General features: G+C 35.7%; 1 protein-coding gene across 4 annotated transcripts in view; it reads right to left on the bottom strand.

Annotated features, from left to right (window-relative positions):
• Window positions 1-25,536, bottom strand: part of LOC124641962 (casein kinase I) — a 31,133-nt gene extending 5,597 nt beyond the window's left edge. Inside the window, exons 1-7 of one of the 4 annotated variants that reach the window (XM_047180234.1) lie at window positions 25,293-25,536; window positions 15,274-15,380; window positions 8,503-8,624; window positions 7,383-7,577; window positions 6,063-6,162; window positions 4,099-4,201; window positions 1,920-2,006 (exon numbers count right to left, since the gene is read on the bottom strand). In XM_047180234.1, coding sequence (XP_047036190.1) covers window positions 1,920-2,006; window positions 4,099-4,201; window positions 6,063-6,162; window positions 7,383-7,577; window positions 8,503-8,624; window positions 15,274-15,380; window positions 25,293-25,424 — 846 coding nt within the window. In that variant the 5' untranslated portion in view covers window positions 25,425-25,536. Of the gene's footprint in view, window positions 1-1,919; window positions 2,007-4,098; window positions 4,202-6,062; window positions 6,163-7,382; window positions 7,578-8,502; window positions 8,625-15,273; window positions 15,381-20,078; window positions 20,434-23,446; window positions 23,743-25,292 lie in introns of those variants that run through there. The other 3 variants (XM_047180239.1, XM_047180238.1, XM_047180233.1) reach the window with 3 other exon arrangements.
• Window positions 25,537-26,344: the final 808 nt, after the last annotated feature.

The following is a 26,344-nucleotide window of genomic DNA, read 5'->3' as shown; positions in this document are numbered from 1 at the left end:
CATTATGTCATATATTATTTTACTTAAAAATAAAAAAAACATCAACTGGTGGGTCAAAATTGTCATCTAGTGGAAGTGGTCGTGACCGAGCGGGGCAGGCCGATCTAAACAAAATTTCATTTTATCCGGACACGGTCAGTACTTCCCCCGGGACGTGAGGGAAACAACCTTTAATAAGCCATTTTTCTACTCTAGATTGTGCTTTCCAAACCTCTTTATTTCTCATTTTTCATTGATACCTTGTAGTAAATTCTAAACTTAAATATATCAAGGCATTCTGATAGCCTAGATCAGACGCGATAAACTCAAACCCAGTACTTCTGTACTCTAAGGCCACAGTTTAGATAAAATCTTCATTATTAAAATGAGAACATCACTACAATACGATAGGGCAAAACGTTTGCATTGAAATATAATTGCATGTGACAGTCTGAAATCTGCATTTTACTTTGTAATCGTACCTACTCACGTGTCTGAAAAGCATGTAGAATATAGGCTTTGCAATAACAATGCAGTATCTGATAGACTTTAGAGATAAAATGACAATATCTGTAAGTATAATTCGTCGCCTTGCTGGCAATGCTGTGATCAGTCCCAGAAATATGGGTTCCTTCTATCTGGCAGAATTTTATTTGGCCGAATTTTATTTGGCATAACACACTTGGCATAATTTTTTTTCAACGAATGTTTTTAAGGCATAAAAAATATTTAGCATAATTATTGTTTCACCGAATATTTATATGCCCGAATTTACAGTTGCATACTTTTAAGATGGCAGAATTTTATTTCGCATAATTGCTTTTGGCATAGTTAGAGTTTCGCATTATTTCGTTTCGCATAATGTATATTTTGAGAAACTATTATTTGGTATAATCTCATTTGGCGTACTATGAAGATGGAAGAATTTAATTTAGATTCAATTTATTTAGCAAATTGTCATTTATAACCTTCAATTAAAAACATTGTATTAAAAATTGAAGCTAGTAACGAAAACGAATCGCTGCAAAACCGACACCACGTAGTCTTGTCTGCCCTACCCCTAGAGTGCAATTCAAAACCGCGTAGGCGCGGAGGGGCGAGGCGGCCTGCGAGCTGAGGCGCAGGTAGTTTTAACGCTTGCCGACGCGGCTGAGGCTGGCCGGCTCGCCGGCCAGTAAGCCGAAGCTGCGGTGGTGAGCGTGAAAACCATCTGCGACGATAAGCTCGCATGGTACCGCCGGAGACCCGCAGCGCCGGAGCCGTGACAGAAGCCATGCTTGCTCCATGTTGCATGCTTACTTCCATACTGCATGCCTGCTTGCATTCTGCATGCTTGAAATTCTGACTGACAACTTTCTGCTAAATGATGTTTCTACTATTTAAGTATTATGAATATGAAATTTATGCCTAAAGATGATTCTGCTTGCCAAAATTATGCGTTTTTAAATTATGCGAAATGAGTGTATGCCACACGATTTTCTGCGAAATGAAGGTTATGCCAACTGTTGGTATGCAAAATAAGATTATGCCATAAAAAGTTCTGCCATAAAGGGGGGACCCCAGAAATATACCTTTTATTACACTTTAAATTGTAAAATTACTTTAGATATAATTTCAGTTTTACCTACTTTACGCATCCTGTCATCATTTTTAGCTCCTATGAAATTACAATACGTAATTCTGACGGCTGAGAAAATGCAATCCCAAAGACACTATCCAATTCAGGAATCGAACCCATGATCTTTATAAATTAACAGGATATTTTACAACTGCAATATTAGTGTCAATTTAAACAAATTTACAGCAGTCAGTCCCTACTACGCGTAATAAATTTTACTACGCAAATTCCAGCAAATTAGTAATTAACAAACATTCGTACCTACGTGACACATTTACGCGTAATTCAGTATACTAGTGAATACAATACAATAGTGACTCACCTGTCTTAGATACATGTAATCAGGAGCCTCGTCGAAGGTCAGTCCACGGCAGTAATTTAAATACATCGCAAACTCGGCCGGGAATCCCTGGGTAAATAAAATGTTTTAATTAATGTTTTTATAGTGATAAGGTTTAGCTGCGAAATTATGATATTTGCTGCATTGTTGCAGCTGTTATGAAACTGAATATTTTTATGTTAATCAAAATATTTAGTTGGTATTTTTCGCCCCTACGACGACCTTACGACGATTTTAATAATAGGGTTGTTTCCAATTTCTAACTTATTCTTTTCTAACTTTCTTTCGCTCAAATACAAATAAAAACTAAAGAAAACATCACATCAATTCTCAGTTTATACCTGTCATAGACTGTCACTGTCAAATACTTGTCATTGTCAATGTAAAGTGACGACATCGGACTCGATTCGCCGTTTTCAAGGGCATGACGTAATAGACGATAAATTTAAATTTCATAAATTATTTAAAAATTATGTGGTCAGTTATTATTAATATAATATAGCTTATCGTGTTTATAGTTTTGTAAACATTCGGTACATATACAAATTTTTAATTGACTGAATACTAGGAAACAACCCTATTATAGAGATGGATAAAAAAGGGATTTAATCCTATCCTTCAATGTGGTTACAAATACGCAACATATTTACTTTCTTCTGCACAATTACTTAAAAAGTATTAAAGTTAGGGCAACCGAAAAATGTAAAAGGGTCAAAGTTGTTGAAGGACCGAAAAGTTCAGCAACATTTAGTATTTTTTGTCACATCATTAAGTGCACATAATAAATTATGCAGGTTTCGTATAGGCACTGCCGATTTTAATATATCTAGTTTATAAATAGTAATACAATTTACTTCAAGTCATCCATGGCGCTTTTAGCCATACCAAATCAATGGTATGGCTATGTAGCGCGTCAATCAGCAGTTTCCTTTCGGAATGCAGTGTGTCATTTCAATGATGGTGTATGGAACATTATACTAAATCTGTGAGCATTCAAAACACCTTATAATTCGAGTATTCATTATTGTACATAATTGTTATATCGTAAATCATGCTTCTAACACTTATACTTATTTCTTATGATATCTGCCAAAGATATTCGCGACAACAATCGCTTATTCTCTATATATGGAGTTGCTTACTAGAAGTTGAATTTTAATATTAGCTTCATACAACTAAAGTTAAATTCATATCTCTAATATGCAAAACAAAAGATAACAAAATTGAGAACGGGCGTAAGTTGCATCCATGTTTTAGAAATGATTTTCTCGATATGTAATACCACGTATTACATTGCTATTAGTCGACGAAAATTTAATATTCTATATGCGCAATTACTACAAGGAAGACTGATTGAATTTAACGTAATTAACAAGTGCAGGTGTCATACGAAGACCTTCGTATTTATTTATACAAGTTTTACATCCGGCCTATTGGATTTGCCATTTAAATTAATTCACTAACATCATAAAATGAATAAATAGCCAATTCATTATAATAAGGGTGAGCCATTTAATTGTGTAAACTTGGCCAATAAGAGGTCAAATCGGTGATTTCAAATGGTGTCGTAATTTCGACTAAAAATGGTGCCGTTACAAGTTAAATGGTCGAATTCTAGTGTTAGATAGTTAAAATGTATCGATAATACTTTCCAATATCACCAGTTAAAAACTAACAAACTACACAAACTAAGTATAAATCAGTGACGTAACAAGCCAAAGAGTTAAGATTTAATTCGCCGACCTTCTCCGCGAGGTCGCAGGTTCAAATCCATTACCGCTCACGCGCAGTCAAGTCGGCTGTGTCAGTGGGCTATGCACAACGCTTATTCAATTACCGTGGACCATGGAAAGATACCTGCGTCTGTGGTAAACTTGTGTCTAATCTCGTCACATTCACGTGTGCCACACGTGACGAGAGAAGCGATAACGAGTAATGGAGTGAAGTTTAAAAGAGCGGACTGTTTTTATTTTCATTAATGGGCTGTTAGTGTGAATGATTTCATAAAGGTACTTTTTGAATTACCACACTTCTCTTAGAATTAAATATCAAAGAATATAAGTGAGATATCTACTCTGTTATGCACCCTTTTAGAAGGCGAACGTGACTTTGAGCATGAACGTCAGAATCAGCGTAGGTATAAAGTAAAATGAAACCTTACCTTACAGAGCACCTCAACCGGTGTAGACATCTTTTTCTCGCTGATCCGCTCGTACTTCTGCTTTTTGGTGATCGCCTTCAGGCCTTGCCACGGCAGCGAGCCTCTGTTGTAGAAAACAAAATGTATTATACGACAACTCTTACGCAGCATGTATCCAAATTAGTTATAGAAGAGAAAAAAAATAAAAATATCCTGAATCGTTCGAAATCTAACGATTTTTGCAACGCAAATTGACCTATGATGGAACTATGCAATGGAATCTGTAACCTAAGAATATAGAAAATATCCTTATGGTATACTTTAGACATGTCTACTGGATCTTTATGTTTGAAGACCTTACTATACAATAAACCATACAAATGCAATAGCCAACAGTAAAATTCACAATAAAATTGCGCAAGTCCCAGCAACCAGGCACATTTGAAATGCAACGGCCTTATTGGACCGGTAACGGATCGAAACGGGTCCTCGCTGAGTCAGATTGCAACAAGTCGGGACATGCACGCCGGATCAACCGCAAGACAAACCGGAATACGGCTATCGGATGACTGAGACCAGTTACGATATACATATTTTTTTTGTAACTTGGGATAATTTTCTCCGTTACGACTAAATGGTTGTTTGAGCCCTTTAATCCAAATTAATAAATCTACAGCTTATTGAAAGTGTACAAAAATCATAGGATTTAAAGACATCCTATTCTATTGATAAGTTTCTGTCGTATAGAATAATTCATTAGTGCTTTCGCAAATTATTGCGAAAACATGAAACGTGGAATGCATAAGGCGATTATCACACTGCCCCCCGCATGATGCAGCGTAGTGCGTGGATGCGTTTTTTTCCGTTGTATGGAAATGTCTCCGTTTGTATGGAAAACACGCATAGTCCAACACACTGAAAATGCATCCACGCGCGTTCATGCGGATCACGCACATACATGCGGAGAAACACGCACCCCCGCGCGTGCGGGGCGAGACGCAAGGTATGGCACACTGAATCCCGCAGTGACGCGCGTGATTTTGAATGGGCGTGACGTGTATGTTTGAAAATGGAACTCGATGAGAGCTGTCGTGCGTGAATTAACAAAACGCACCTACGCGCGTGAGTGCGCGAAAAACCCGCACGATGATGCAGATTTGCACTCCCGCAGGAACGCGCGTAGGTGCGTCGACACGCAAGATGCAGCGTGATGCGGGGCAGTGTGAAGATCACCTAAATCGCAGCGTCAAGGATAAAGAAAGATCCTGAATCTTATAAGAAAACGTTCTTGGGCATCACGCCAAAAAATCAGGCTAAGAAAGCGTCCGCTTATTTTTGCAGATTTAATCTCGACTTCACGTGCCTTTCGAAAAGGCCAACACAGCTTCAAAATGGAAAATTCTTTCATATTTTTGTTTTAGTTTTCTTGGTAATTTTGACGTAAAGATTCGTGATTCAAAGTGACCTATGAATCATGATACTCAGAATCAATATCAGTTGAATGGATATCGAACAGGAGCTACGCATTCCGTGACGTTGTTCGATTAACAACCCAAACACGCACGACTCCGGTGAAAATAATGTACGACTTGTCTGTGTTTCTATAGAAATTTTCTCATATAAATGTATAGGTACTATGTGACTGACGAATAACGATTTTATATTGCGTAGTAAAAGTTGTAGATTGGGAATTAATATGAAAATGTACTTTATATCCTAAACAATACCTATATGAATTTGAGGACCCTTTTTCTGTTAAAAGCACCTTTCTGAATTGTATCTTAGTCACAAAATCTCAGTTTCTTTTCTAGAAATGCCTTTGGATTTCAGGGTTTTTGGTCTGGTCACCCAACAGAGTAGGGCCTACTCTCAGAGCAAAGTAAAGGAAGACTGGAACTTTACCAGACTTTACATACATAGGTTTGGCATTTATTACATAGCAAAATATATTTTAGCACCTATTTCTAAGTTGCAAGTAAACTTACCTGTTGAAATACATGAGCACGTATCCAAGAGACTCCATGTCGTCCCGCCGCGACTGTTCGATGCCGAGGTGGGCGTTTATCGATGCGTACCGAGCCGTGCCTGATACAAACAATTCGTATTTAGTACAAGTTCTAATTCGGCAAAAAGCTTTCAGTTGATTTTTAGGCAATTTTGCAAAGATTTGTTCCATGTTTGGTTATTCTGGGTCTCAGAAAAAAATATTTTTTCTTTTGATAGATTCTGAAATCTATGTAAGCCAAATATATTCATCGATTCAGATCACGGAATGCTTTTAGTATTTACTTGTTCAAAACAGGATTTTTGATTACGGAATAGTGCAGTTTCCTAAAATATCGATTTCAAATTATCTTCAAAATAAATTGCGATTAGGGTACTTTTTGTACGTTTGTTTGCATCGTTATCGTACTGATAAAAGTTATATTGAATTACTAGAACGATAAATCTATTGATTGCTATAACTTTATCACGTGACACAACAGTTCCTTATTTTCATGCTATGATGCAAGTAACTTATCAAATACCGTAAATGAACAATTATGTACTGTTAGAAAATGCATTTATTGCAAGTTTACAGTAATGTTGCAATTACTAACTAATGAACTGAATAATTCCTACGCTGTGAAAACAGGCTTTTCTAGTTCCCCGAGTACTTAAAACGAAGCTCCGATCTGTATCAGCTATTGTTAGGTAACCATGGCAACGGCGAGCACGCTTCAAATACCAAGTACCATGACTCACTGTGGTATTAAGTTAACTGTATAAACGAGGGAACTTGTACGGGGCTGGGAGATACTACTGTATTTCTCAGCGCGTTTGTTTATTTGTTCGTTGGTTTAATAATACTAATACTTGACTGTCCCAGACTGTGAAGATTTTAATTTACACAATATATTGGTAATGGAACCTTTGTTATTTCATATTTCAACAAATTAGGAACATAGCGAACGCCGCTGGTTCACAGAAAAAATATTCAAAGTAACCGTAGATACGCCTACGACGTTTAAACAGCAATTTAAGTCCAAAACCTGACACTTTTTAGCCATTATTACCAGACTAGATGTTCCTCGCGGTTTCACCCTAATCCCGTAGAAACTAGAACGCACGGGAGGTTTTTTATTTTATTTTAAAATCTTTTGTTGATTGATTTTGGAAATACACATATGAAAAACTTGACATGTAATTTTTTCAAGGATTAAACTGAACCAACATCCGCAAAACTCTCTTCAACAAATTCACACCAAAATTGCTCTCGTACGCTAAAATTTCTATAGATATACAACCTACTTTCATCAACTCACCAGTAAGATTCTTATCCTCGCGATATGAGATGTGGGCACGCGTGCGGAGGTCCCGGAACTTCTTGGCGAGACCGAAGTCGATCATATAGAGCTTGTTGCAATGGCGGCCGATGCCCATCAGGAAGTTATCCGGCTTGATGTCACGGTGGATGAAGCACTTGCAGTGGATGAACTCCACGCGCCCGAGCATTTGATCTGAGGACCAAAGGGGGGATTTGACGTGCTGCTCAAGTTTGTTGAAGTTAGTCGATTTCAACGAAAGAATACGTGTTGGGAGACATTTGCTAAATAATGAACACAAGGAGACTGTGATAAACTGAAGGTATTTGACACTTTTGACCAGCTAATAAAACAGCACACTTGAGGCTACAACAAAGTCAGTCTACTAAGGTATCTTCATTCAAGTTATAACAGAAAATAAATAGCAAGATAAATATGTGGTTAGAAGTTAGTGAAAATTACCTTGATAGTCCGATGTGTGCATTAAAAAAAACAACAGTAAAGGAAATGAGTAAGACGAAAATAAATAATTAAAATGTTGTAAGCATTGTTTTGATCAACAAGGTATTATTTCAATTAGCCCTGCACGTTTTGTTTTGTTTGAACATATTTTAATGCTAATCATACGTAATTACTTCAAACAAGTTATGTAAACAATAGCGAATGTGTATGAAAAGAAAAGTGAACATAATCATTAGCATAGAGTGGGTACTTATACGCCTAATTATATCTCATTATACTGCAAACAATTATACATTAACTTCAGAGTATACAAATTACAAGCTGACAAGAGATCATATTTTCGATGAATACAAGTCATTTAACATCCTTGGCAGTCGTAAAGGGTAGTCAGAAGCTAGAAAGTCTGACATTAGTCTTACCAAGGGGTATTGGATTGCCTGGTTAACTTAGGTTGAGGAGGTCAAATGTGCAATTGCACCTTATAAAACTGATATTCAGCTGCATCTGTTAAGACTGAAAGCCGACCCCAACATAGTTGGGAAAACTACTGGCCAGTGCGAGTAGTGAAAACATACTCATGTGCCAAGCTTTTCAAACGCTGAAAATTGTCGTAGATCATTCTAAAATCCCTATGGACAAGAACAGTACGGATACAGACCTGCCAGCATAAGAACCGTCTTGATGGTGAACTGGCGCGAGCAGAAGTTGAAGAGGTCCTCCAGTGATGGACCAAGGAGGTCCATCACCAGGATGTTGTGGTCCTTTTCGTAGCCGTACCATCTGCAACAAGGAATTACCACATTAGATAATCTGTACTAAAACATAATATTTGTTAACCGATTACTAAACAGATTTGAAAAATTCTTACTCTGTTGGAAAGCTACAATATTCCTGAGTAACATTAGCTATATTTTTTATAGGTACGGGCAGTAATTCCACCGGGACGCGGGTGAAGCCGCAGAAAAAGCTAGTAAATATAAAGCTAGAGTGTCATTGTTTTAACGCGCTAATTTCAAGAACAAGTCTGGTCCGATTTAAAAAAATATTTCGATGTTAGTTAGAGCATTTATCGAGGAAAATAATACGCTACTTTTTATCGGGGCGTGTGGAGTAATTCCCACGGGAGTGAAATCGCTGCCGGAAGTTAATGATAAATGCTATCAGCATAGTATATTAATCATCATATTAATTGGACATTTTAAGTTTGATTGTTTTTGTGGTTCTGAAGGAAATAAAGTTTTTGATTCTTGATTGCATCTGACTATCAAAGAAAGAGCTGGCTAATCTTTGTATTACTAATTTTAGTTGTAATAGTTAGGCATAAAAAATGTTCTATAGCGATACCTAAATGTACCTGAGGCTTATTTAGTTTTCTTAAAAATACTTATGAATGAGGAAGGAGTGAGTTTATCTAGAGAATTTCATGTAAATTAGTACCAGGGCGGTGCAAGGTTATCGCACTAGACGAATTCAAAACAGTAGCGAGTAAATAAACTAGTTTTGAAAAACAAGGAGAAATTATCAAGACAAACGTTTTTATTTAAATTACTCGTTCCGAACCAAAAACTGCGAGACGTATTAAGTCATCTCCTGTAACTAACTGTCTAGTAGGTTTTTATAATAAATATAATTACTTCAATATAATTATGCTCTCCGTCTAGACTAGAAACTACAATGTATTCATTATCAAGAGTTGACACCCACAGTCGCGTGTCTGGTCATTTTAGGAACTGCGCGCCTCAAGCAAAATACGTTACGCGAAATGCATTCGTAGAAGCGACGTTGCCAGACCGTCGGCAGGTTATGTTTCAATACAATAATATTGTTCCAGACACAAACATGTTGCCACTCTTACGAGGACTGGATGTTCTATTGTACGTCACTACGTTTTCTCCAAAGATCTGAGGGGAAAATACTGTTTTGGGTACCATATTATGCTGTATCAACGTATATGTTAAGTGGACGATTTGAAGGTGGATCCAGTGGGAGGTGATTTTTTAACTGTTAAAAAAGATCTCGATAGAAGCGAAGTTTCAATACAAACATGGTACCGTAACACCATACACAACATCGACACAGATGAAAATAGTTAAAACCGACGACTCCAAACCAAATATCGAACTTTCTATGCAAATTGGCAACTAAAAGTTAGCAACAAAAAATAAAGTATTTCCCCCACGTTTAATAAAACAACGGGACCTTGCGCAAATCTTAGCGGAGATCATTTTCACGGCTTCGCAGTACTTTTCCAATTGCGCAAAAGAAAGTGCCTTGAATGTTAGGGGAGGGCTTTGTCTGTCAACGTGCTGAACTTTCCGAGAAAAATGTTTGTATTTTCCCCTTAAAAAGGGCATTGCAAAAAGAGAAGGAACCACTCAATCATGCAACAGTTCGACGAATAACTAAAATGGTAACCAAAATACAAGTTATGCGAATTCATAAGGCGTAGGCAGCTGTCTAACAAACACTGCTACATAAGCAGAGTTGTTCTTGAAACGATTGCGGTTTAGACGTTCGCATTAATGAAGATAAGAAGTTATTATGAACATAAAGTAAAGCCGGAATCAGAACGGTGGCCGATACTAATATTTGATAAGCCCTACCCACGAATATCCGTCTGGTAGTAATTTACCGCACGCAAGATTGTTGTAATCCTTTGAAACTGTCATCGGGGGATCCCTTTTAGGGCTTCCCGTTACATTTTCCTCGTTTTAATCAAAATTCGCGAGAAACTCACTCAGCGGTGATTGTTAGAAAAACGTGCAGATTTCATGTGCACAATTTCATGGTAGGTATGACGGGGCGCGGCGACGCGTAACGAACGTTTAGGCGGATGTAAAACTTTTCTCCGCAAACAATGTAATGCTAGTCTAGGCTGCGTACAATTGTAGGCAGACGGTGAGTAATGATACGCTGTTTTCGTATTCCGTTGTTTATTTTAGGAAGCACTTGGCTGTATTGAAGGATAAACATTAGCTGTGAACACGCTAATATGGTAATCAGGTGTTTAATGAAACTTCATTCAAGTTATGAGTTACATGTAAAACATGTGGAATAGAAAACGCATGAATATTAAGTCTTGATAACTCTACTCAGTACAATCTAGGTTTAAAGATCATTTCGTCACGTTTGTCTTCACCGTACTGCAGTCCAAATTGTTTGATTTATCATTTTAAGACGGAATAACAGCTATTGCATTGGTTTTATCAAACAATCAGTTGATAAGATGCGTCTCGCAAACAATGGAAGAAAAGACAGACCAGTCTTGTCTTCCAATTGTAAACTTTGCGTGGAACTGACGTGTGTTTGTTATTGATAAATCTTCAATACTGAACAGATATACACATGCGTACGCACAATAATAAGGAAGTTCCGAAAAGTAATAGAGGAAGCGGAAAAAATTATGGTAATGCTACGCAACCAAGATCATAACATTATCTATTATTTTAAGGCGGACCGGACGACATCGAACTTCCCAATATCAAGAACGGAGCAAAAAGTTTAGAGTAACTCGTACCTACATCGAATTGTCTCCTAAAATCACTTCACAAATGACTATCAGACTACTTTCGTGGGCAAGTTGAATAGGACCAAAAGTGGCAGTTTCTCGCCAGATTTCGCAATCGCGTGTAGGTAGACCCAACCCGTTGTTATTCAAATTGAACGCTGCAACGAAGGTTGTGCTCATGTTCAAACTAATAGTGTAATAACCGCACTCCTAACAATGATGTGACATTTCATAAGTGAACTGCGAACATCTATTCATTTCAGACCTTGGCTCTACGTTTTTATACGATAGCTGTTGCTGTTATAGCAAGATTGACCTTCAAAATGTCTGGATTAATCGTCTCGTCTCAGATATTGTAGCAAAAAATTATGTCAAGTATGTTTGTACAATAGTAAACGAGTCTGTTTGTAGTTTTTGTAGGTGGAGCTCTGCACGAAATTGTGACGTGACCCAACCATCAAAACTACTGTTATTTTTCATTAAATAAGCCGCGGAAGTTTTTGAACAGTATTTTGTATCTATTAATTTATGTATTTGAGACAGTTTTAATTCTTGTTTTACAACATTAAACATGTCTTAATTAAGTTTAATTTGAGAGAGTTTCTAATTTACAAAACATGTTTTGGTGTCGTGGGTAGCCTCATTACATCAGTGGCCGTGCTTTAATATTACGTATACAGTCAAAAGCGCGACCTTTTAAGCTTGGTTCATACAACACTTGACTACAGTCTCTTTGCTTAAATACAAATAAAAAGAGGTAATTACTACTACGGTCGACAGACAGGATAACCTTAATTGCCTTCCGAAAACAATTTGTTCGTGACGTATGTAGCCGCCATTAAAGAAAATCCGTGAGTAGCCGATGATGGCGTGCTCCCGTGATTGATGTTATAAAGGCCATAAGTAATTTATGGGCGTAACTTATGGGGCATGACGGTTGTGATGATAAGTAACTTTGGCCTCATTCTAAGCAGTAGGTCAATTATGTTTGTTTATTCTTGTGTATGAAATCGATTAACATAATTGTCTTGGCTATCGCTAAGGAGTTTACAACTAGAAAAAATGTAGTCAAACAGTCATCAAACAAAAACTACTCGAAGAGACTTCATATCCAAAAAAATCGTCAAATTTCAGTGAACTATGATTCACTTTACCGTACATAGATAAACATCTTCAACGAGTGACAAGCACATTTCAGAATCTCCTAAACCGCTAAATAGAACGTCAAGAAGAACAACCATAGTCTCACAGAACACTTTCAAAAATCTGAATTGTTGCCAAAGCCTCGCAGGCCATAGAATCGCATTCGCGTCCACGTAACGCGAAATTGCGAGTTAGGTAACAAACTTTCTATGGTTTATAGTTGTAAAGAACAGCTATAGCTCGTTGTGTATCGAAATCTGATAAACCTTGTAACAATTTAACATTGTATTCAGGTCAGGTTTGATGTGTTCCGAAGGTCCTAGACAATCGATTGAAGGACTTCTACCTGTGGAGAATATTTAATAAGCGAGAGCAATATTTTGTTCACTAATTGGAAAGATGGATCTGTGCCAATGTTGTGGTGATAAATAGGGGCTTAAAAGATACGTTGATGGATATGTTGTCGACGTAGAGACAAATATAGGTTGTTTGTTTATTTTGGTTTAGTACACACTCGGAAGCAGCATTCGGGCCGGTTACACAAATGTTTATATCATAAAATTATTGCGAACTATCTCTATGATATGAAAATTATTCAAATACAGGTAGTAAGTTCGGCCATTCAGAGAATGCGTTCCTGACACGTCGCGATTGAACTGACGACGTAACTTTGCAATGGCGTTGCAGTTACGATAAAAATATTTTTGCTGGTTGTTTACCGTTTTAACAATTGAGGAGCATTAAAACAACATTATTATATCAATAATCAATGAATGTTATAATTTTGTGCCAAACTGAGTGTCAAATAACTTGGTAAACAATATTTTTCTAAATCTATACTGCGCTATTACAAGGTTATGTCAGCGGTTTATATTTTGTAGTGCTGTGCTAAAAATAACAGGCAAGTATCGTAATCTGTTCTTATACAGTTATAATATAAAATAATACGTTTTGATTTTCTTTTTAAGAATTGGAAAATAATGGACTATAAGACTTAATTATAACGTTTATGAAATATAAAAATAAAACTATGACCAAACCGCATTTTTATACTTAGATTAAAAATGGTAACCCCAAATGGCGTTATGGGCCGCCATTTTGTGACGCTAAAACAGTCGTCCGTTGTCGTTTCGTGCGCATAGACCACGTTTTTCAAGTGTTTTCGATCTGTTTTTATTTGATTACCCGGCTTTTGTTAGACCGAGATATCAGGATTGATTCTGTTATTGATAATAATATAATTATACATGTAGGCGAAGATGATGATGAAGACACCACCTCCTCAAGCAAATCGGAGTCTGATTAATATTCTGTTCGCACATTCAATTCAATGTACTTGTAACAAAGAATAAATAAAACAATTTTATTATATGAATATTACCTTTTTTTGGTTTCCACTTAAATAACTAAAATATAAAACAAATGATTCCGCCAATTTAAAACGAAAATAATCTTAAAATAATGCGGCGGTTCATTTTGAAGGAACGGTAACGAACTCAGTGTTATGTTGTGCCCATCACTAGTCGTGACTAACTGATAGGTGTCAGGAACGCATTCTCTGAACGGCCGAAGTATAATTTCATGTATTCGTATTGAAATTGATCGTAAACAGGTTTTTTATTGCATTACGATACAGATACTAGGTGCCATAAAAAGCTTGTTTAAATATGAAAACCGATATTTTGAATATTAATTTACAGACTGACAAAAAACTACTTTACAGACTATTTTTTTTTCTTTACTTTTAGAATCAAAACTCAAAACCCACGTGTTGAAGACTGTCTTGAAGCGACACGGGCTACACTTTATGCCGATGACCAAATAAAGTCTTAGTATTAGGTTAACCGGATACTATGGTCCCGTTTTATACATTTGAGTAGTCCAAAAACGTTTAAGTACAGACTGCCTTGTTTGTGTTATGATTGGAAGAACGCCTGCTAAGCACATTTTGTTGTATGTATTGGTTCTTTCTTATTTATTTTTCAAGCCAGGATATTTAAAATGTATCCTCTATTTTGAGCACTTCGGAAATCTGAGCACTAAATGGTAATTCTGATTGACCGTTCGGAGTAAAGCAGCGAGCGAATTCTCCTGCATGCGATAGAGTTCATGTTTGTGACTCTTCAATCATTAAATACAGCACTTGTAATGTAGCTTTTATGTAAATACACACGTTTACAGTAACAACCGTTGATTCTGACCTAGCAACTAAAACTTCGGCTTCGACAAACAACAGTTGTATGACAATCGCGATGCGGTTCACCGCTTCCTGCTGACGATTCAGCTACATTTATTGACGTCACTTATATGTAGTATGTACTGAACACGTAGGATTTATTTACTAACAGCGTACAACGTTTACTACGTTGTAAATAGATGAAGTTGTTTGTCGGATCTTCCTACTGTGGAGGAGGAAATTATATATTTTGTTGAGAAGCATCCAGCTACATACTCTTAGTATAACATCCGCATTATTTTGTGGAATCGGTTAAAAGGCTAAATAGAATCCCCTCACTAGAAGACTAATATCCCCAAAAAATATTGAGTATTTGCTTGATCAATAAAACTGGCATTTCAAATGTCGTATCTGAAATCGAATTTCAGCTGTAATTCTTGTTATGTTGTTTTACGTTCCAAATGCACTTTACTAGTGCAACTCTCACGCTTAACCGTGCGCGCAACACGCTATAAACCAACTGTACGAAGTTAGTTTTTTATTGTAGTAGCGCGGACTTCAATAACCGATCCATCCACGATTAGAGATAGGTAGAAACTTACCTTATGTGTGGTATGCCGATGCCCCCTTGGAGCATCTTATACACTCTGCTCTCATAGAGAAGTTGGGGGTGTCGCGCTTTTATAGATTCTACCTTCACTGCTACCTCCTGCAACAATGGAAACACGAATTAGTACATTGTATTACAGAAACATATTCCAACTTTCCATGTTTAATTTATTACATGCATATCTTCAGTACCAACCCTCAATGGCGTCACCCGCAAGGGTGGTAATTTAGTGCTCAATCCTTCTCTGAGTGAGAGGACGCCTGTACCGAGCCATAGGATGATAAAAACCTTTAGTGCTAATGCCCATAATAATAACCAAAATTGGGGAGAAATCTGAATAGCCTAGTAGTAAACAACAAAACTTTGTAAAGTATCTGATAAATGATGGAAAACCCAATGCTGAACAAAGACGGGACCCTAAAACACATTGTTATCAAAATTTATGCATTCAAGACCAAATTGCAACATTGAGGTCTCAAGACGAAACAAAGAACTCAATTGTGTTTACAAATAAATAATTTTTGAGCTTGTTTTAATGTGCCCGTAAAGTGGTACTGGTAGTGATCAAACCAATTACAAAGGCAAACTAGGGCGCCACGAACAATGATGTAATGTAGGTATTATCAAACCGAAACCATATCGTCGGAGTGCAGTGGAACCACGTAACTGCATACAATGTTACAGGAGATTATAAAAACTGAATGGTGAAAGTACTTTGAAAGACTGTGTTTAAAAGTGCAGTGGGGTTTCATCAAATAAAAAGAGTTTTGGACGTTTCTATTTATTTTAAATGCATCGGGCTTGGGCTGCATGTATACAATTAAAAAGCCATGCAATGAATAAGTTCGAGATCAATGCTCGTTTCTTATCTGTCAAAGATGCTGAAGGTAGAGACAATAATAGGTCTTTGGACTATAGCTGTTAAAAATAATTGCATAAACTTGACTGTGCATCTGCTAAGAAATTCATTGTACGTGTATAATTATAGGGGTTTCGACAGCAGCTCTATCCGTATCCCGTGGGAACTACTCCGCACACCCGGTTAAAAAGTGTCCTATAAGCCTTCATCAATAAGGTGCCATTTTACACTGAGCAAATTTTCAAATTGATCCAGTAGGTATTTTTTGAGATTACCACATTCAAGCAAACAACAAAACACTTCAACTTTATGAGTACAGATTTTGAATCAAATGCCACAGCGTATTAAAAGTCAGCTGCACCAAAACGTCACGCATGAATGAAACCGTCTATTTTCCCATGGGTTTTGGGAATCAACAAAGGGTTGTTTCCACAACATCCCCTTGGGAGCTAATAATATCTTGAGATCAACCGGTCGCTACACGCTGCACACAACAACAGCTGTTTTGTATTTCGAAGCTATTATGCCTGTAGCACACCTCCGCTGCGAAACCCAAAGGGCGAAACCGCCATAGTTTCGCTGTGAGTTGTGAGTTGTTGGGCGGCGAAACAATAGCGAAATTCCCCGCTCTAACGTACAAAACTGACTATGACGTTGTCTCTTTCTAACATGATTTCGCTCATTTGCTTAGGCGCCGTCTACATCTCCGCTCGTTGTCCGCCAGGGCGGAGATGTAGACGGCGCCTAAGCAAATGAGCGAAATCATGTTAGAAAGAGACAACGTCATAGTCAGTTTTGTACGTTAGAGCAGGGAATTTTGTTTCGCCGCCCAACAACTCACAACTCACAGCGAAACTATGGCGGTTTCGCCCTTTGGGTTTCGCAGCGGAGGTGTGCTACAGGCATTAAGATGATTTTCAGGGGAAACTACGTATCATCGATTATGTTTTACGTACGTAACTTTTTTTCTTTTGGCTATGTAGAATTTATGCCTGATTCTATAGATTGTCCTGCTAATGCTAATAAGCGTTTTAAAGAAATGCTAGGGACATTTTAATAATTAGACGACTTTTCCTCATGCGTTGTTTAATTTTGTCAGTAAACAGTACATTTTTCTGCAAATAAACAACAACCAGTTTTTCATATTAAAATGCGTTTTTAATAATTATCGTAGCCATTATTGATACTTCTCTGTGTACGAGTCTGTCGGCACGCAATACGTATTGCGTTTTAGACGGTCCTACATGTTCGGTATGAGTCATAATGTTTTACGTGTAAGTATGGGGGAAGCCTTTGGTTTAATTGAGAACAGAGGTTTTTTTTTCGTGCCCCGAACTTATTTGTATTATTCTTTTACTGTTGGGAGCGGAACTAACCCCGAGTAACGTGGGCTATACTATATTATAGGTATCAGAGTACGCGAAGAAGTTCCGTCAGAACACCTGAGCAAGTTATATGTAGGTATATACTTAAATAGCCATTTCAAAGTTTATTGTATATGCGATTAGATTCAGATACACCCTGAATTCTAAGGCATTTTCGCGGTTCAAGAAGTGTTTGCGAGAGCTGTCACTCGATATGTCGGTATGTCCACGTAAGATAACATATGGCTTACCACCTGTGTCCTGTCTGTAATTGGACCGTTATTTATAAAGGGCACCTGGATCACGTATTGTGGGAATGCAGAAGTAGGTGTTTTTTTTTCTACGAATGACTACCGGATCGAGATGGACATGCGAGTAGTCGTCGCCAATTGTTCATGGAATACCTGCGCCCGATATGTATTGTACCTAAACTTTCTTTATGGATTTCGAAGATCCATGCAGCCGTTTGTGTCAATCGCGAAAAAATACAAACATCCACATTGAAAACCTCCTCCTTTTTTGGGAAGTTGGTTAAAGAACAGACGGACGCAACGGTGGACTTGAATTTTATAATAATTAAGAAAAAGTTATGTATGAAGTAAACAAGGGTGAAGAGGCCTTTACCAAGCCTTATGCTTACATACTACTTTTTGTAACGCGAGTTTTTGTGACGTAAAATTTACTTTTTCTCTATGGAATTAATTATACATAATAATATATTATACCTATGAATTCTATGTTTTATGATAAGAACATACGAAATGCGATCACATGCATGTGTAACCACCAAAAGAAAAACATGTTTATTTGCCAGAAACAAACATTTACTTAGTCAATATTGTGAGCTTACAATATGCAAGCATAAATAGAAAGATTACTTAACAGTCAAGGTCTATTACCTTGGAACCCACTTCTGCCCACATCTTAGGTACCTATATTGTATGCACAAAAATTGCAGACTTTTATACACTAAACAATAATCTAGCTTCTAATGAGTGAAATATTGTTTAACCAAAATCTGAATTATAACCACAACTGAAAAAAATATACTTCTTTCAAAATGCAAAAAAAAAAAACAATAATACAAACTGGATGTCACTTAGAAAGACTATGAAGATAAACAGATTTTATAAAAAAGAAAAGAAACATGTTAATTTTCAATATTCTACAAATGTTTTCTTATGCTTGTGATGTAAACATAAGCATTCAAAACAATAAAATATATTCTGTAACAAAGGTCAAGTTATTTATGTATGTAAAATTTCTAAACAATGAGATATTAAAACAAACACACAAGTTATGTTGAATATCAAATTAATTTTTATGGTAATAATATGAGAACTTTTAGAAAGAATATGAAATCAGATTTTTTTATTAATATCAGTCATTAATTTCTAGATTTAGATATTTTAGTGTTAACATACTTTTAAAGTTGCACTTCTTATATAATTATTTAAATCTATGTCAGATAGCATAATCAATATTAGCATAAATCTTTCTCAACATGCAGTTTCTTTCTAACATTAAAGGAGGTAGAAAATTGAGTTTTTTTTTTTTTTTTTTTGATAATTTGATATGAATTGATTAACATTCTATAAACATAAATGACCTAAATCTATGTGTTGTGTACAAACAACAACAAAGGTTTAAAAATTGGTTTCATTAATAATAGAATACACTATATTTGTGTTTTTTTTTTCATATGGAATAGAGACTCAGAGAAAAGCACTTTAACATAACACAATTTTTGTTTTACTTCATATACCCCTAGTAAATAAGCTGAAAATAATAACATTAGAGAAATGTAAATTAACAAAAAAATAACTGTAGATTATAAGACCACATAGACAAAACATTTTGTTACTAAACTTGTCTGAAATCTACTAATGAGTGAAAAAACCAGTTTGTATACTTTGATATTGAGTGTAGATCACTAATAAATTAATAGAGAATCATGATGCCTCATATATGGAAAGTTGTTTGGAAATGTACCTTGCTACACAATGAGTCATACTGAGCCCTAAATATTGATATACACCACTGATATGGCAATACTTAACAACAAAAAAAATATGGTGAAAGAAAGGAGTTTTCATTTAAAATCATTGATTTGGAACACGCATAGAAGACCTTTGTTGCCTAACAGCTGGTAGTAAAAAACATAAATTGCAACTCTATGAACTGAACTCATCAGGGATATTTCACAATCAAACAACATAAACCATTGTTAGGAATATTGCAAAACATAACAGTGGTGTGTCTGCAAAAATAATGAATTAACATACAGCTAAAATGTTCCAAGATCGTTACAAAAGACCTCTCATACATTTTTGAACTAAAGGCGTATTTTTCAAACAATGTCCTAATTACGTAAATCAGCAAATGCTTGGCAAATATCCTTATGTATGAGCTAAAATACAAAATACTACTCAATACTGTGGTGGTTACAATCAAAAATACGCCCAGACCGCCATTTTCAAGAACAAAAACCCCGAAATACACGGCCGTCTTGACACAAGAAATCGTTCGTAAGATTGTGTTCCATGAAAAATCAATATCAGAAATGTTATTTACCTCGCCATCGTTGACATTTATTCCTAAAAAGATATCTCCGAAGCTGCCACCGCCAATTTTGCGGATAACGTTGTATCTTTCATTTATAATTAAATGTTTCCTGGCTAACAACATGCGTTCGAAGGTAGCCATTTTCTTTTTCCTTCATCACTCGTTGTCACTAAAATTATTGGTGGTCCATCGCACCGAGTGAAATTTTAACACAACACTTAGTTAATTTATCGTTTATATTTGTACAAAATCACTATAAACCGTAGAAACACTACGAAAAACCACTGAAAAATATTTTATTACGAAGTCTAAAAAGGTGTCGTCAGCCTATTTCATGTGACGTCACAATGGCAGTGTTGCCAGATACCACGTTAATACAAAACTACCATGATCGAACGCAGTGGTGTTGCCACCACATATAATTTATTTTACCTGGTAGTTTTTTACCTAATGCTCCTGCTCCACCTGCGTTAGCGTTAACGTTAATGTCAATGGCCAACTATACACGTTACTTATTGCATTAAAAATGCGTGTTGGCTACACTTAGGTTACAATGCCGCAAGAGTTAATCCCTCATGAAGTAACGCGTTAACACACATTAAAGAGGTTAAACTTAGGCACACAAAATAATTCTAAAAACTAAAGCTTTCTCATTTGACCATTCCATTATCGTGCTCGTAAAATGCAGTTACAACTTAAACAAAGTATCTACACTCGTCCTTGCATGCGTGCAATGAGATGGCATTAATGTAGCCAACATCACTTAGCGCTCTAAGCTACGCACTAAAACCCTTTGATGTGTCCAAAAAACCGACACCCGAGTTATCGCTTAACGTTTAATGCTATTAATAATGCCATTAGTATAAATTGCCATTAAAACGTTGGCCACATCTGCGTAATGCCAAAATTTAACGCGTTAAGACGCAGGTGGAGCAGTAGCATAAAAGTGGCTATATATTTTTACACAATTTGTCTTTAAAACGAAGTCAATGATGCTCGTTAGCCTTTTTAAGTTTTTAATGGTTGAGAATTAGGGAACGATTCATTTTTTATCAAGTATATTTTATTATTTAAACTGTATTACAATACAAGATTTGCAAACCCGTATTTATTTTTATTTCATGTTAAAAACACAAAATATTACACTGAAAAGATTAGTCATGGTGCATATCAGTGAAATACTATGATAAAATACATTTTAGATTGTTAAGTACCTGATAGTAATGAAAATCTTTCGATTATCTTGGATATTATAAATAGAGAGTTGAATAATCGAAAATACATAATTGATACAACATTATTAAATGAAATAGATTAATTACTGGCTGTTTCCTACAGCTTTGCTTGCTTCCAGTGGATTGCACCCAGGGTTGCTTATTTATATGTTATAGCATAGCTATACCAAATGGTTTGAGCTTTTCACTCAAGGAAATTGTTCATTTTTGTTATATCAGTATAGAAGGAAGCATAATTATAATTGTCATCACCAATTACTCCATGCCAACTGTTCTGTTCTGTTACAGCCTTTTTATCGTCCCACTGCTGGGCACAGGCCTCCTCTCACACAGAGAAGGATTGAGCATTGATCACCACGCTTGCTCAATGCGGGTTGGTGATTTCAGACAATATAGTCCAGGTTTCCTCAAGATGTTTTCCTTCACCTTTTTATCAGCTATTGGTGTCCAAGATATACTTAGAAAGTACATACAAACAGAAAAGTTGCATTGGTACTTGCCTGACCTGGAATCAAACCCGCGCCCTCTTACTCGAGCGGATGGTTCTTTACCACTAGGCCACCACAACTTTTTTATCCACCAATCAACCACCAATCATCACCAATTTTTTTAATTAGATATCATATTTTTTACTTTTCTTCATAAGAGACATGTTAAAGTAGGTATATGATGTTGAAGAAATGGGCATGCATTTTCATTTAATTTAGAAAAAGAGTAGACAGAAAATGTGAAATCTTCTTCGACTTCTATTAAATAGTGTCTTATAGGTTAAACATAGAATTTGCAAATGCCACTTGCTAAAACAAATAGGTGGAAAACCTCAGAAGTCTTAATGCAAAGAAGTTTAACAGACATCCAACCACAAGTGTTAGGAAATTTTGTATGAAGAATTTTCCTTAATAATGTGTAATGTGTTTTTGACTTTTTTGTAGTAAAACCATTAATGTCTTGACAGTCAGTTTCACCAACATCAACAACATTTGGCAATCGTAAATTCAGAAACTACAACGTTTTCAGAGACCTCTTAAATAAACCATCAAGCGGATTTGAGAAAACTCTGACACTAGGGCTTGTTGGGATTTATTTTATTTCTTGCTGAAGAGTTTGTTTGTTTGAACACGCTAATCTCAGGAACTACTGGTCCGATTTGAAAATTTCTTTCAGTGTTAGATAGCCCATTTATCGAGGAAGGCTATATTTAAGGCGTTCCCACGGGATGCGGGTGAAACCGCTGGCAGAAGCTAGTGTTATGATATAATACATACTTGGAAAAAATTGAATTATATTTTGTTTTGTATTCTCATATTTGCAGTTGTTTCTAGTTCAACTACAGTTAAATATTGTGTGGTAGAATAGTGTTTAGTAAAGTACAGCTTACAACTGACTATGTTTGTTTTATTGCGCCAACACAAAGACCTTGTTATTTTCAACAGTCATAACAATGGACATGCAGAAAAGATAAGAATAAACCTAATAATGACTGAAAACATTTGTAATATACCAAGATTCCTGTATTTCTCTATTATTCTAGCCAGTGACCCAATAATCTAGTTTAGCCAAGGTCACAGCTGCAACTATTTCTGTACTGATATAAAACCTATTTTTTGCAAGTATTTCATGAAGTCTTAAGCATAAAGGTTTTTATCATTGTCTCTGTGATGTAATATTGACACAGACCTTATGATCCATTGACCCACTCGCAAATATGGCAATCAGCATGAGTATTATGATTTTTATTGCTACAAAATGCTAAAATATAGTAATTTGTTCAGATTGCTCTCGAGGGGGTCATCTCCGAACAATAAACGAACATAATGAGGTGAAAGCTGACACAGACGCGATTTATGGTAGAAATCTTAACCATTGTGCGAGTACGTATTTCACGGAAATATTTCGTGTTGCAAGTTTGATTTGGCTAAAGATTAGTCATACGATCTCCAACGACCCTGGAAATATCATATCAATGTCCAATCTTCGTTTCCCTTAGTTAGTACGTCATAAAAAATAATCAACATGCACCCCCCTACCCGCCATAGAATGTGCCATCCATCGATGACGCGTGGTGGGCCTTCATCATTTGTTACGAAAGAAAATTAATGTAATCACGATTTACTAAACTATATACGAAATAAATCACATTACCTCGCCACTCGCGATGTTGATCGCTAAATAAATATCACCAAACGATCCTCCGCCAATTTTTTTCAACACCTTATATTTTCCAGTAATCAATATTTCCTTCCGTGAACTCATAAAAGTCGACATGGTTGCAGATTATTATTAATCGTCCAGATGAATGTAAAATATAACTCGAAAGCACAAATTACGCACTTTTAGAATAAAAACAATAATAAATTCACGGCTACATTTTACGAAACTGTGACTGAATGGAGGACGTAATGCGTTCGAAAAGTAGGCCACGCGTAAATCTCAGTACTTTCTTCCGATTAGAATTTTAAAAAATATTTGTGTCTCAAAGGTTTTTTAAATAACACAACAAATATTTTTAAAATTAGTGTGTAACTTTTGAAGTGAAAATATGCGTTGGATACTGATACAACATGTTTTCTATTTTTAAATATCATAAAAATCAATAAAATATTGAGCAAAGAGGTAACCTCATCTAGTTTCTAAACGTAGCCATTTAAGAATAATGTTGCCAGTTTCCAAAAATCTACGTTTTTTACTATTTGGTAGAATCTTAAAACAGAGTAGGAATATAATAGACGACCTATTTATTAAAACGTAACTTTGTGTCTATAAGGATTTTAGTGGTTTCATAGGGAAAAGAAAATATATGTGTCTAAAACATGCTTCCAGAAATACAAGTGCAAAATTATAATATGCATTTCTATAGTCCTATGTGCAACTATTCAAGTCTTAAGGTACATACTTGTACAATATTATTTTTACTGTGATTCAATTTGTACATCCCTCGTAAAGTGGACTTGGTCTCAAGTTAAATTACTGCCAAGTTTCATCAAAATTTATTTAATAATTTAGGTGAGACACAGTAACAAACATACATACATCCTTACATACAAACTTTCTCATTTATTATATTAGTGGGATACTTATAGATGTTTCATATTCATATGTTTCCTCATGAACTGTTAACATTGCTGTTATCATAAATAAAATTAAAGATATTGAGTCATCAGAATTATTAGCAGAGTGATAATTTAATTTAATCAGCATGTGTTTTACCTTTTAGATTATAACTCTTATCTATCTATACATCTTTTTTACATTTTATGAGAAATCTTAAAGTAATCTTTAGATAAGAACAATTGAAAATTCCTGGAGCTTGAATCAAATACCTCTTCACTTAATAAGAATGAGTAAGTATAAAAACACCATACAAATCTTACAAAACATTGTGTAATCTTAGTAAATAAAAAAAAAAGATCCTGGAGTATTATTTCAGGGAGCTAAATTACTTTAAAGTCAGTAAATATCTAGGGTATATTAATAGCTTATAAATAATTCATGATTTCATAAAACACAGTAGGTGTATTGAGTTATGTTATTATTTATTAATAATGTTTATTTTCCTTCCCACACATTCTCTTAAAGGGAATATTGGAAAGAAAACTCTTTTATGCATAGTTTTTACACTGTTCTAGGCTGTGGTCCAGTTATCATTATGTTGATATACATGCCTATAAAGTATAGAAGTTGCAAAACTAAAACTTTTATTTAACTAGCGCTAAACTGCAGCATGCAATATAAATGAACCCTCTAGCGACTAGTATTCACTGCCACGGTCGTCTGTCTTAACAATCACCGACGTATTCGTGATGTAACTAAGAATAAATTGATAATAGAGCGACTCAACCGTATGTAGGTTAACATTCAGATGCCCTTTGCATACCAATACTTTTACTATTTTTTTAACCACTCTCGCACAATTTAGGAACACGAAATTTACTGTACACACAGATACTTAGTTTAGCTCTTAATTTACCATTAAAATACAGCCACTTACCTCACCATTTGAAATGTTTATACCTAAATAAATATCTCCGAACGAACCGCCACCTATTCTTCTGATTATCCTGTATTTGCCGGCAATTAATAACTCTTTCCTAACAGCTAATGCATGTTGAAACGAATTCATGGTAGGTTTCAGTTGGTCAGTCTAATTTAAATTATAAATTTTGTAAGGAATTAACACAAAAATACTTCAAATAAACACTCCGACACGCGAACAGCTGGGATCGGGGTTGCCAATTTTTTTAATATTAGACAAGACACCGGTTCGGTCAACGACACTTTTGAATGACAGATAGTGTTTCTGAACGAAATCTCGGAAAGAAAAAGGAAGTTTGTATTCTTTCATCAGAGAATGGAAATCCAGATTTCAAAGATCCAGAAGCAAAATTATTGCTATGTAATGTGAGATTATTAATACTTATGCACGTGTCAAGCCACAATATGGTTTCCTTCACTAGTTGTCGTAACCTAATTTTACATTGTAATCATTCATCAAAAGATGTTCGACAAACTAATGAAAAACTGAAGAACTAAACAATATTATTATCTTCGTAATTCTTTCTAAATTGGCATTTTATTTCACAGTAATTATTTTGAGACGTAGAGTCAGATTGAAAGCGATTTTACTAGCGCGAATTTCAAACAGTTCATAAAGTAGCTGTAAACTTTTAGTCATATTTTTTTAAATACTGTAGTGTAATGACGCAAAAACGGAACCATGATCATCAATTCATCTTTCGTCATGTCCTTCCAAAAATATTAGGACTAGGTACACAATTGAAACTCACATAGTAAATAAATGTATTCTATTCGGCTTTACGCTTTACGCTGCACTAAACCTGTACTTGGGGTATACCTTTGATTATGTGTCATTTACATGGTATACATACATAGGTTGTTTTTGAAAATGGCACTGAGGTTTATTTCAAAGTCAATAGATTCAAAGACACGCACATGCAAAGTGCTAAAATATGTGTACTTTGACTGCTTCTATGAACCATGCATTATGAGTCCTAATCGCACTAAGCCGGTTTTTTCAGGTTT

Source organism: Helicoverpa zea, chromosome 23 (assembly GCF_022581195.2).
Source record: "Helicoverpa zea isolate HzStark_Cry1AcR chromosome 23, ilHelZeax1.1, whole genome shotgun sequence".
In the NCBI taxonomy this organism is placed as follows: domain Eukaryota; kingdom Metazoa; phylum Arthropoda; class Insecta; order Lepidoptera; family Noctuidae; genus Helicoverpa; species Helicoverpa zea.
This window is presented reverse-complemented; position numbering and strand designations above follow the sequence as displayed.